We start from the raw sequence: 13718 nt of genomic DNA, 5'->3' as shown, positions 1-13718 counted from the left end.
TTATGACCTCTCCTCACTCCATTCAAGGAAAACCTGCAAATCTTTGGCAGTCTGTCATCCTTCAATGTTTAAGTATATATGAATACTAGTGAAAAGTCATATACTCTTCATTAAAGATTTTCGAAACGCATAAATCTAGACCTCTCTTCATGACGCCGCCTTCACGCACGTGCAATGACAAATGTATAGCGCAATATGACAGGCTTATGGGAAACTATTGCTTTGACGCAGATGAATTTCCGGTTCCTAGCGCATTAATCTGTATCATTTCGGAAGAAACTTTTCACTACTGTTCATATATACTTACACTGCGATCATCCTTCATCCCTAAAAAGTGTCCCAACCATTTCGTCGGCCAAACAGAAACCTAGAAATATCCGTAAATAGTTTGATATCAAGTGATCATTAAGTAAAAAAATACAGAAGAATACTGAATTGGTGTTTTCGATTATACATTGTCAAATTAAATAGGAATCAGAAATGTACTTCCCTTCCCGATTTTTACCAATACGAGCTAATGAAGTTCCTTACACAATTTTTCGAAGTATTAATGGAGGGAAAATTTTCAGAACAGTTACTTTACTCAGTATTTTTTTTTTATGAGTGGTATCATGAGGAAAATGAGACTCCAGATAATAGTTTTACTTCCTCTTATTTGATACTTAATTTGCAAAAGAAAAGAAAGAATAAAAATATTAAGGCAACACCCAATATTTTCTTACATTTTTGTTAGGGAATTCTCACGAAATAAACTGTTTTACACTTAATTCTAATGAATACATCAATCTTTGTTTCATTTGTTTTTCATTTATTTCCGTTTGCACAGTTATAGCGTTAGTTGGAAATTATCCAGAGCTGTCATTTAGGATGTGACCCAGTTGTAAAGCCTCAAAAACCCATTTTCAAGATCTTGAAAAAAAGAAGAAGAAAGAAAACAGAGTCAAAAAGTCTCAATTTAAAACAACCGATGCCCAAAAGAGAAAACTTATTTGGCGCCTTGGAATTCTCACGAAATAAACTGTTTTACACTTAATTCTAATGAATACATCAATCTCTGTTTCATTTGTTTTTCATTTATTTCCGTTTGCACAGTTATAGCGTTAGTTGAAAATTATCCAGAGCTGTCATTTAGGATGTGACCCAGTTGTAAAGCCTCAAAAACCCATTTTCAAGATCTTGAAAAAAAGAAGAAGAAAGAAAACACAGTCAAAAAGTCTCAATTTAAAACAACCGATGCCCAAAAGAGAAAACTTATTTGGCGCCTCGGAATTCTCACGAAATAAACTGTTTTACACTTAATTCTAATGAATACATCAATCTCTGTTTCATTTGTTTTTCATTTATTTCCGTTTGCACAGTTATAGCGTTAGTTGAAAATTATCCAGAGCTGTCATTTAGGATGTGACCCAGTTGTAAAGCCTCAAAAACCCAATTTTAAGATCTTGAAAAAAAAGAAGAAAGAAAACACAGTCAATAAGTCTCAATTTAAAACAACCGATGCCCAAAAGAGAAAACTTATTTGGCGTCTCAGCGTGGTTTCGGATGAATTAAAAACCACTAACATTCTGATGTCACCCATCAAAACTAAAACACAGAAAGTTAGCTCAATTTTAATATACTAAAATTTGCACTTCAATTAGAATTATAACGTTATTCTAATTAACATGAGATTCTGCAAAGGCAGGCAATTTTTATTAATTTTAAAATAGTGAGGACAAAATTAGCATGCCAAACACTGTATCCAATTGCCTCCAAACATTTTGAAGTTGTATTGTATTCTAGCATCATGATGATATTTCAAGCTAAAGTACGTTACTATATTCTAAGCATATTTTAAAAGTATATTCTTGCCTCTACATTCAATTTTCTCCAAACATGTATATTAGCTATGTTTTATTCCATATAGTAATTGTGCATATATTGTAGATTTCAAAATATAAACTCGACCATGACTACTAATAAATCAGTTAAACATAGCTTCTGAATTTTGGATGCACACGTGTCATCACAACCGTTTACAATACCGTCAACAAAACCAATATCAGCGTCGTCGCATAATCAACTAAGATTTGACAGAGCCTTATGCTAATGATGAAACATCTAACTTTAATATTTATTTACATACACTTGATTGTTTCTATCCGTAGCAGTGTTTTAACGCCACCATGGCTTTTCGCCACCTTTTAATGTAGGTACGTCAGAATAGACAGATCTAGACATAGACATAGACATAAGAACAGATATAGACATAGACTAACCTAACCTATCTATTCTGAAACCAACTAATCCTCTTGATGATGCAAGATTTCGTGGGTGGTAGAAAACATATGGTGGCGGAAAACCGCCGTGGCGTTAAAACACAATTCTTTTTATCAAGCTTTATCTTGAATACCAATTGAAACAGAATAACAGTTGTTAACAAAAAATCGACAAAAGGGCTGCTCTGGTAAACCTCACACCAGGATCCAGAAAAAGAATGCGGTAAATATATGACTGTCCATATTATTGACTTACCAAAAAAATGAACATACCACCCAACTTTTTTTTATTCTTTTTACGAATAAAATAATCGCTTCTATCGCAAAATTAGTATTTAAGCACTTTTTGAGCTCTTAAAATGACGAATTTTCAATTTAAATATGGGTTATCGGTCGTTTTCCGACAAAACAATACTACATTTTCTCAGGGCCAAAATTATTTATAATAAGGTTAGTTTAGGTTAGGTTAGATCAAAAAGTGCTTAAATTCAAATTTGAAAAAGGCATCGAGTGGCATGCTCACTTTATTGGTAAGTCAATAATATGGACAGTCATATATTTACCAAGAATGCTAGTGAAGAGCTGTTCCAACTTCCCACTAAAACTTCACGGTAAAAGGATCAAGGAGGCACACTCGTGCCTCTATAAAGAGGCGACACACGACAATGTTAAGCGATCTTCGGTTCCAGTGGTCGCAGAGGGATGGGGAGGGATGCATTTCGTAGCCCGAGCTCCAACTAAGAAACCTGCCAAATTTCATCCCCCTCCAACTTTTCCTTCATGGGGAAAATCTGGCCGAAAGTTTCGACCCGTCAACCCCAGCCCCCCTTTAACGTTGTCCGATCAGGCTGAAATACAAGTTAAGGTCCCCTAGGGCCCAGGAGCTTATCCGCGAAATTTCAACTCGATCCGATAACTCCTTCCTTGTTTTCCAGAAACCAGCATAGGCACTTAAATTTCATTTTCTTTTTTTTTCTCGACGCCTACAGGTCACAGCCGACATCGGATCTGGGTGTACGAGGACTCATTCGATGCGGAATTCTCCGAGCAAGTGCCCTTGAAAGTTTCGTAGGAAAATCTTAACCCCCCGAAAGTTTCGACCCCCCAACCCCACCCCCCTTTTAACGTTGTCCGATCGGGCTGAAATTCACAAGTTAAGGTCCCTACGGCCCAGGAGCTTATCCGCGAAATTTCAGCTCGATCCGATAACTCCTTCCCTGTTTTCCAGAAACCACGCATTAGCTACTTAATTAACGCATTTCTCTCCATAAGAGCCCATGTTAATTTGAAATTTTTAAAAATTATTGATAAATTATGTTTTCACAAATGCAAGTGATTAGCTCAGTCGGTAGTGGGACTTTTAATCCTCTGGTCAAGGGTTCAAGTCCCTGACGGGCGGTTTTTTTCACAACATCAAAATAAAAGTGTATAATTTTGATAACACCTGGACAGCTTATCAATTGAGAGATAACAGAATATTAGCTTCTTATGAGCAAAAGAAACATTTCGGTCATTCTATCTATTTTTTTTCTATTTTATACAATGATTTAAAAGCGGGGGGGGGGCGGCAGCCCCCCAAGTTCCTCTCCTAATTCCTGTACGAGGAGTACAGGAATTATTAAATTACATCCACCATGGATTGTAGAAAAACGTACAGAAATAATATGAAAAAAAACTTCGTTTTCTTAAAGAGTTAAAGAGGCTGCGTCCCAAAGTCGAACCTTAAAACGTACAGGAATTAGAAGAGGCAGTTGGAGGACAGGAGAACCATTGCGCCGAAACTAGTAATTAGTAACAATGAAGTCCCCCCACAAAAAAACCTGTACAAAAGAGTCTTTAAAAGCTGGGGGTTTGGGGGGCGGCAGCCCCCCAACTGCCTCTTCTAATTCCTGTACGTTTTAAGGTTCGACTTTGGGACGCAGCCTCTTTAACTCTTTAAGAAAACGAAGTTTTTTTCATATTATAATGATAAAGATCCATCAGAGCCGTTGATAGCGCATAGACGGTTTAATCGCGGTTTCAGTAGCTTTTTTCTAAAGGGACAGGTAGCAAGCCTGTCACCTAGCCTAGAGGCAAGCAGGAGTCGAACCCCGGGTCCCGTATTGGGAAGCAAAGAATAAATCCATTGCGCTACCACAGAGTTGTGATGTGGCGCTAAATAATTTTATTATAAGTTATTAGCTAAAACATGATCAAATGCTATTGAAATAAGTAATATATTAATTACTATTATATTAAAAATTATTGTACTGAGGTAAAAATTCGCAAAATAATAAATTGACAAACAATAAAGGCCTGGGGATAAAATCTAACCCTTTGGTGATTTTATACATTCCACCCCATCAGGGCATACAAATTTTCTTATATCCTCCAAAAATTTTTGCTTTGCTCATTGGATTTGATATTGTCGTTTTGGGAGAATTAATTTTGTTTTGTTTTGTTTTGAGTTAATCATAAGATTACTTGTAATTTGAATTATGTACACCTGCGCCCCTAGGTTCACGTATCTATCGTTTTCTGATGCAAAATGGCTCGCTCTTAACTGACGCAGGAAAAAATTCAAATTGTTCATGTAAAATCGGTGTATCACATCGATTGAGCAAAGGGTTAAAGCACAAACATTGGTCCTTGAGGTTAAGAAAAGAAAATAATAAAACTTCATGTACTCTAAAAAGCGAGTAACAGTATCTAAAAGTCGTAAAAATTCTAGATGAGTTTTTCACTGGTAAAGAAAGTATTCGAGTTGAGGAAATGAAACTTTCAGGAGTGATTTCAGAGGCTAAAGTTAACCCATTGGAAAGCATTTTAAATACTCCTTTTTCTACTCCTTCCTTATTTCCAAGGTTTAAAAGACTGAATAAAAGAACTATGATTCTCTTCTTAACTTTTGCCGCTTTGAGTCTACTATTCTTTTACTTAGGGTTTTGAAAGCCCAATAATTTAAGTTGGATTAGAAAACATAATGGGATCTTTGATAATAAGGCCTGTTTGTATCTCTACTCCTGCTCTATTTCTATGGCTTAGAAGATTGGTTACAACAAAAATGTTGGCTCTGAATTTAGGTTCGAGTATAGTTTTATTTGTTTTTGGTTTAAGAGCAAAAAAAAAAATTAACACAAAGTGTTCCTAATTTCATCATAGGTAAGTGCCCTTAGAAGGGATAAAGGAGTGGAATTAGAAACCTCAAAAGATCCCCCCTCCCGGGGCACAGTTTAGAATATGAATATATTTCTAGAAGTTCTATATATCTAGCTCAAGTATTTTCTAAGATAAAAAAAAATCTACCATGAACGATTTTTGTCTGAATTTCCGACACTAAATAGCCATATGACATTCCACATTAAAATTAACTTTATTAAAGCTCTTTTTTTTTACAATATTGTGAGTTTTTTTTACTGTAAGAAAGATATATTCGCTTCAAAAATATATCAATATAAGGGTTGACGAATGAACCAATGATTAAAATTAAATCTGAACCAAAAATGTCTGTTCCAGCAGGAAAACAGAGCTGGGTAGACCCAGAGCTACGCAAAAAGGAAGTTCCACGAGCCACGAATGAAACAATTTTTCAACCATTATAATGCTAAAATTAGCTTCCAGGTGGGCGACAATTGTCTTGATCAGTTGAAGTCTGAAAGAGACTTTTTCAATACAAACTACGATTGAACTTTCAGATTAGACGTATAGCATATCAGATTATAGCATAAATTTGGTTCCAACAAAAATCCAAAAATTTTTTTTTATCTTTTCAACCTATCGCTGAAGTTTCAGATTCGATGTATGCCTATAGCTGTATTTTAAAGTGATAGAAGATTTTTTTTTGTCACTTCTAAATCCGGCCAGAAATTCGAGATACATCAATTATGCAGGTCTCTGCCCATATATTTTCAAAACTTACCGTAAATTCACCTGGCTTAGCATTCATTGCCCTTGTTTTAACAACATCTAGTGGTTGAGTTATTGCAGTTGCAATTGTGCCCTAGAAAAGAAATATGTCAGATAGTAACAATCATACCCACATGTAATAAGAGGTGGAGTGTAGGTGCAGTTTCCTATACTGACATTAGAATCAAAACTGCTTTCTCTCCGTAGTACTACTACTGATACTAATAACTCACATCAGCATCAAGCTACCAAGGTAAGCAGAGCTACGCACACTCTTCCTCCATCCCAGTCTATTCATAACCTACCTCTTTACAGCCTCCCAAGAAGTTCTCATTTCCCTTAAATCTTTACGACATCTCCTCACCCCATGCGTAGACGACCTGCTTTTCGTTTGGCCCTAGACGGTTGGCCAACACGGACTATCTTTGGCAATCTGTCATTCTCCTTAAAGGATTCAAAGTAAAAATTTTAATTTTGCATTCGAATTTCAAAATTTAGAATCAGACTGTCAATTGAAATAACTGACAATTTCAGTCTCCACTAAGCCATTCTCCCAAGTTTCAATGAAAATAAATGAAAATCAAAACGTGATAACACCTTTTAGAGCAAACAGTAAAATTATAGTCATTTGTAATTTTTGAATGCAATTCTTACAGAAGTTGACAGTTCCTACACAATATATATATATATCATATAATGAGGATCAACAACGTTCTCAAACAAGACATAACTCGTAGGCATCTTTGGTATTCTACATGCTCCTATTTTTTTTTTTTAGGCTAAACAATTTTAAGAATTCGATCCCATCTCTCGGAAATCAATTTGTTCATACACGTCCGATGAGAAACGATTTCACAATTATTAATAATACAAAAATAAAACCAAGTAATGCATTAAGTCAGCCTTAATGACATGTATAGGCAAGATTCCCTAAAAAAAAGAGCTTGGTCTTATACTAAAAACTCACCAAAAGTAAAAAACAGATCAAACAGAATCAAACGCTCGAACTAAACAAATACCAATGGATATGCTAAAAATATTAGAAATTATTTTATCTAAATAGAAGAACAAGAACCACAAAAGAAGTAGTAGAAGAAACAAGTACCCTTGAGGTATTCAGGCCACCTTTACCTGATCATTGGGAAGCATAGGCTTTTTATATGAAATAAAAGGAACTGCCCCATTTATATTAAAAATTCCGTCTACAGAAAAATACCATTTTACTATTCTTCCTAGAATAAAAATATGAAACCAGCTAGGTTTGACCTAGTCCATAAAAAAAAAGAGCTCAGAAAATGCAAAGAGGCGTCAGTTTGGTTTTTGGTTTAAATGGGACAATCATCTCGTGGGGAAAATATGATGCATTTCTTGCTCTTTGCCCATGTGATTGAACATTAAGCTCGATCGCATAGTCTTTGCAAGTAAAAGAACCACATCCTCTTTAATAAAAATTGGATCACATAATATTTTATGATGCATGAAACAAGATCAAATAAGCAACTGTTGTATTTATAGAGCAGATATTTATAGATAAATTAGTTGGCCAAGAACTTTCGGTTCATAACTGCGAGGCTAATATTCTATCTTTATCAAAACATAAGAAAGACACAACACATAACACAACCGCAAGTCTAAGAATGCGTTGTTAAGAATACAAACTGTATATTTTATGACTTATGACACTAAAGTATTGTTTTGGTGTGAGCCGGTGGTAAGACTTTATGTCTTAAGATTGAACTTCAAACGGACTAATGCATTTTGAAGTATCTTAAACCTGAAATCTTCCAAGCTGCCGTGAAAAGAGTGGGGTAGCATAGTAGCAATGCTGCTTTGTAGTTTTCATGACCGAGTGAAGTTTATTGGTAGATTTAGCAGCTTTTGGAATTCTGTCGAATTCTGCTACAGGCAGCTTTGAAACTTTTTCCATACCTACTTCTAAGAATATCAATCTTATTTAGTAGCTTCGTGTCTTCGAATATTTTGACTCTCCGCAATCTAGGTGAAATCATCCGAAAGCCACTTATGTTGTTTTTTTTTTGACAAAGAAGGCACAAGTTTTTGAAGTTGACTTGGTTCATTGCAAAGAAGAAATACTGCAATTATACCTAGGATAAAATTTTCCTCAAATGCTCCAATGACCGCGTTAGAAAGCATAAATTCAAATTAGAAGATTTTTAAAGCCTAAATATTGTTTTTTAGTTCATTCCTATTCGTACGCTATACTTTAGTTGCCTGTTTTTTCTTTATAGTATATAGCGACTGAAATACACAGGAAAGTATTTAAATAATGTTTAATAGTTGCAGGGACGATTAGCAGTAGGCTAATCAAGGACAAGAATATGAAATTTATTAAAAATACATAATTATAAGCAAATTACTATTATAGCCTCTGGAGAGCCAAAGTCGATGAGTTAGCTTAATGCATAAATAAATAGAAAGCAATGCCCTTTAACAGAAAATCTCTTCGGACAAAAAAAAATTAAACGAGAAAAAAAATCAGAGAGGAAAAGCAGGAAGAAATTACCGGAAATACTGGGATTTTCTTTTAAAACTTTAAAAATTAAAAATTAAACTTTAACATTTTAAATAATTACGTCCTTTGTGTTTTTACAAATAAAAAGTTGCAATTTCCTTCCTAGAACTCTCAGACATGTTGAATTTTTCGAAGTAACTTTTATTATTATATAGCTCATCTTTGGTAGTCTTTCCTTCCTTTTCCAAATTTATAAAATAGTCTTATTCACTTTCGACGAGTAAACTTAAAATTAATGATTTTTTGTATATTTGGAATCAGGATAAAACAGTTTCTTTGGTGTATATGTTACTACTGAAGTTAAAATTTCTAAAGTTCAGGTTCTGTTGAGAAGGGTTGCTCTTTACTTATCATTCAAGAATCTCGAGGGTTGTTTTTTAATTACCACAAAACGAGTGAATCTAGGAACGGTTTGGTAAAGCATTTAAGCATTAAAATCGATAAAAATTGGAAAAAAATGGGATATATATATATATATATATATATATATATATATATATATATATATATATATATATATATATATATATATATATATATCCCCAAAGATTTTAACCTTCCCATCACCAGCATTTATAAACACCATGAAAAAATTAATCAGAGGAATTTATATGCTTTCCCAGTATTAGAGCAGTGACATGAATGAATCCCAATATCTAGGTCTCAAACATAAAAAAGCTAAGCTTTAGTCATAGTAACTGCAGCTTTCCAAAAAACGAGTCTACGAGTCTCAATTCAGCAAAACCCATCAAAAGACAATAAACAAGTCACAAAAGCAAACATAAAATATACAACAGAGAAACAAACTTACTGCTAGAAAACTGGATGCAAGATGAGTTTTTAAGCTGTCATCAAAGAAAGATGTTTGCATCAATAGCATCTTAATTTGATCGTAAAAACCTAGCTGACCAACTGTAATAAAAACAGCACGAACAGTAGCGGTGCCAGCTCCTCGGAATAGTCCTGAAACGCCTTCATATCGAGCTACTTTCCAAAGTCCATCTAGTGCATGTTTATAACTATATATATAAAAATACTTAGTAGACCAGTTTTCCAGTAGATACTATTTCTTACACGAAAAATTAACCATCAATATTGTTACAAAAAATATATAGAAATTCCACAAAATTCAAAATTGAGGTTGAAATCGATGGCAGCCTTCAAGAAGAAACACAAAATTTTAACACCATTTTTTCATTGTACCACATAAAGCGCAAAAATTGTGCTAAAGAGAATCTTTATACTCGAGAGAACTTCTGCAAAATCCATAAAAAAAGAACACATGTAGTATTTTCAAGCTTTAGTAGAATTCTAAGTTGACTAAAATTTTTATATAATAAAATATATCCTTTGACTGGTAACGTCATTTCGTTTGTCTTTGAACCACCACATACAAGGCTATAACACAAATTTAGCACCGACCAAAATTCAGCTTCAAATATATCTAAAACGTTATCAAAGTACCACAAATTTAATTAAAGACAGTTTGGCTACAACATGTAAAGAAATTGCTTCCCAATACAATACTGCTGATATTCCAAAAATTACCCACATTTGTCCGCTCTAAAACTAGGTTCAGCCTCAGTTGGAGCTTTAGAAACTGCGACAGATCAATAATTTTCAACTAGAATGTTTTTTACTGCTATGGATATCAGAGAATCGTTCAGATAATGCTAATATTAGTGGTGGGCCATAGATGGGTCCCGTGAGAACATCATTAGCAAAACCGGTTACTATCCATGAAACAGGGTCCATGACTGTATTAAATTTGCATACTTCTATGAGACCTTCATTTACATATAGCAATGAGGGCATAACAACCAGCCGTAGCAACCAGATCTAATATAGGGCTGGATTTTCGATATTTCAATGTATTTTATACTAGTAAGGAATTAGAATTTAGAGAGAGAGAACAGTTTGAATATATCTTTTTCATCAAGTTTTTATTTGGCAAGATATATTAGTAAAAATGAGTGGTTTGTTTAAACTATTGGACATTGATAGTGGAGCTGACAGCAGTAATTATACAAAGACAAGAGCACCAAACGTAGCAATAGAAATTACAAGAGGATGTCGACTAAGCCTTGAATGGGATGAGATGTGTCCAAGATAGGTGATATCATTTTTATATTTTTCACAGGCCGGAGTTTTATTTTTGTTAATGACATTTTATACAATGGGAAAGAATGACTATTGAATGCCTCAGTGTTTACGCTAGTAGGTGAAACCAAAACCAGAGGATTTTTGGCGATTTTTCATAGGTCAGAATTTACTTTTCTTAATAACAGTCTAATATCATGGATAAGAACGACAACTGAATACGTCGCTGGTCCATTTTCGATTTTTAGCAATTGCGTGTTCAATGCAGATTGAACGTGAATATTTAAGTGAGACAAAGCATGTGTCAAACAAACTTGAGTCACAGTATTTTCTAAATTTCATTTTAATACCATTTTTTATTTTTGGTCAATTTTGTGTGTAATACAGATAGGACTTGAACATTTAAGTGAGACAAAGCGTGCGGCAACCGTATTTTACCATTATAGAATTTCCAAAAAATCATTTTGATTCTAGTTTCAATTTTTCTGTCAATTTTGAGCGCAATAACAGACTGGAATTGAGTATTTAAGTAAAACAAAGCGCGCGGAAAACAAAATTTGAACATAATGGCATTTCCTAAAATTCATTTTGATTTCATTTTCGATCTTGAGCAATTTTGTGTCCAATACAATATTCTAGATTGAACTTGAATGTTTAAGTGGGTTAGAGTGTGCGGCAACCAAATTTGAACCCTTTCACATTTCTTAAAATTCTTTTTGATTCCATTTTCAATTTTTAGCAATTTTGTGCGCAATACAATATTATAGATTTAACTTGAATATTTAAGTGGAACAAAGTGTGTGGCAACCAAATTTAGATGCTATAACATTTCCTAAAATTCATTAGTTGTGTAACATATTCTGTCGAGATCAATCATCTAATGCTTTTATGCAATTACGAAACATATCTTTTTAATCTTGAACGAAGGTATAAACATTTGATGAAGCACTCTCTACTTAAATATTTCATCAATAGTTTCCAAGATACTTAGACTTTATGACACTGAATTTGTTGAGTTGAAAAAACCATCTTGGGGTGTTATATTCGAATGTGCATTTTTGTTGTTGTCTGTGGAACATGAAGAAATTTACTGTTATCATTGGAAAGTGATATTAATATGTTTGAGTATGATAAAAGCTTGTGAAGTACTATATTACGCCGAATGAACAGACTGGGATTCTATGACCGAGTGATTAGACCATATAATAAAAGTGCTAAAGAACTGAGTACTGTTAAGAAAGAAGTCCGAGAAATATTAATTTTTTCGGAGTTGAAGCACTGTACCTAAAGGGTGATGTACCTACAGATAGAGTTTTAATGACAAACTGTGACCCAAAAATTTTATTTTTCAATTTAAACGAGTTTAACTGTCCTCAATTTGAAGGGCTTATCACTGTCCCGAAGATGAGGTTAGGTTCTTGGCCTGGTGGATACGAAGGGACATGACTGATCGAGGTAAATGCATACGACACGATAAAGAAAAAACATGCTATATAATGGGAACCCACCTTTGTGGATATTTAATAGTGAACTTTAAGTATTATTTTTTGGTAAAAATCAGTTTTTTTGAAAAAATCCTTTTGATTGTGTTTAAGCAATAAATATCTTTAAGCTTAACCCGTCTTTATTATTTTAGAATAGACTTAGTTCATAGGTAAAACCCTACTCTAGGTATACCCCCCCCCCTGTTCCACCAGGAGTCAGAGATAGCTGAACATAAATTCAGTGTATTTTAGCTGCTGACTGAAATTCCGAGTGTTTTAGTTGCTGACTGAGTATAAAAACTTTTTAAAAGCACTTTTGACTACAATAAAATTAGGTTGCTAATAAATTCCGAGTAATTTACTTGCTGGCCTAGTAAGAAAATAATAAAAGCACTTTTGACTACAACGAAATCAACTACTTGGTAAATCAAAGTCTTTTAATCGGTGACTGAATATAAATAAATAATAAAAAAAGTGCTTTTGAATAGGACAACTCAGCTAGTAGGTAAATTCCGAATGCCATGACCGAAAATTCCTATTCTTGCATCTCTGAGTTTTTAACGAGCATTCTAAACATTGGGGTTGCTAGTGCACCCTAAAAAATAATATATAAGTATAATACATAACAAAGAAATGTATATATGTACAATAATACACGGCAAAGTAATGCAATGAGGTATTTTTTGAAGTAATGACATAGACAATGTTACATGTTATTAATATCACCATAAAAATTCAAATGTTTTGAATTTGTGCTATACATGGTTCATCATGTTTTTTTGACATGGCACTTATTCCATTTCGGTGTCATACACGGCTTTTAGTATGGTTTCAGTTACAGGTTCAATATGAGTTTTGACATTGGTGATATTAGATTCATTGAATCAATCTCTTGATAAACTGTGGATGGTAGTAGCAGTGTTTGTTGGCGCTTTGTTTTCCATCGATCCATCTTTTTATTCCTTCGTGATATTATCTGTCAATGCCCTTTTCATTTTGCCTGCGATTTCCCTGTCAGTTACCACATTATTTCTACATAGGTAACAATTCCGGCACGTAGATAAGCTATGGTTTATAATTTTGGTAGAGGAGTTAGCGTGGCCCGAACGCTAAATGAAACTAAACAAACCTAACTTGAAGGAAGTTGCTCAATGAAATCAAGCTTAAAATTCAGTTATGCTGCCATCTATAACTAAAGCATAAAAAATGACACCACTTGAGGTAGCGAAAACGTATCGCCATCTAGACTTTTAAATGTAAAACTCACTGAATTTTTTTTTAAGCGGGTGGCTCCGTAGTACTCTCCGGTTGGTTATCGAAAGTAGTTAGTTCATTGAATGTTTTCGATCAATATTAATTTTGCACTAGAAGAATAAACATTTAAGTATTATTTAAAAAAGTGAAGATGAAGCATAGTGAGAGATTAAATTTATTTGGAGTATCCAAAAAATTCAACTC

At 33.9% G+C, this 13718-nt stretch overlaps 1 protein-coding gene across 1 annotated transcript in view; it reads right to left on the bottom strand.

The window, feature by feature from the left end:
* The window catches only part of LOC136039829 (mitochondrial dicarboxylate carrier-like), a 51208-nt gene that overhangs the window by 4691 nt on the left and 32799 nt on the right, over positions 1–13718 (bottom strand). The window contains exons 4-5 of the mRNA XM_065723735.1: positions 9488–9695; positions 6157–6237 (exon numbers count right to left, since the gene is read on the bottom strand). Of these exons, the coding sequence (XP_065579807.1) occupies positions 6157–6237; positions 9488–9695 (289 nt within the window). The remainder of the gene's footprint in view (positions 1–6156; positions 6238–9487; positions 9696–13718) is intronic.

The sequence above is a fragment of the Artemia franciscana genome, chromosome 20, assembly GCF_032884065.1.
Source record: "Artemia franciscana chromosome 20, ASM3288406v1, whole genome shotgun sequence".
Lineage (NCBI taxonomy): Eukaryota > Metazoa > Arthropoda > Branchiopoda > Anostraca > Artemiidae > Artemia > Artemia franciscana.
This window is presented reverse-complemented; position numbering and strand designations above follow the sequence as displayed.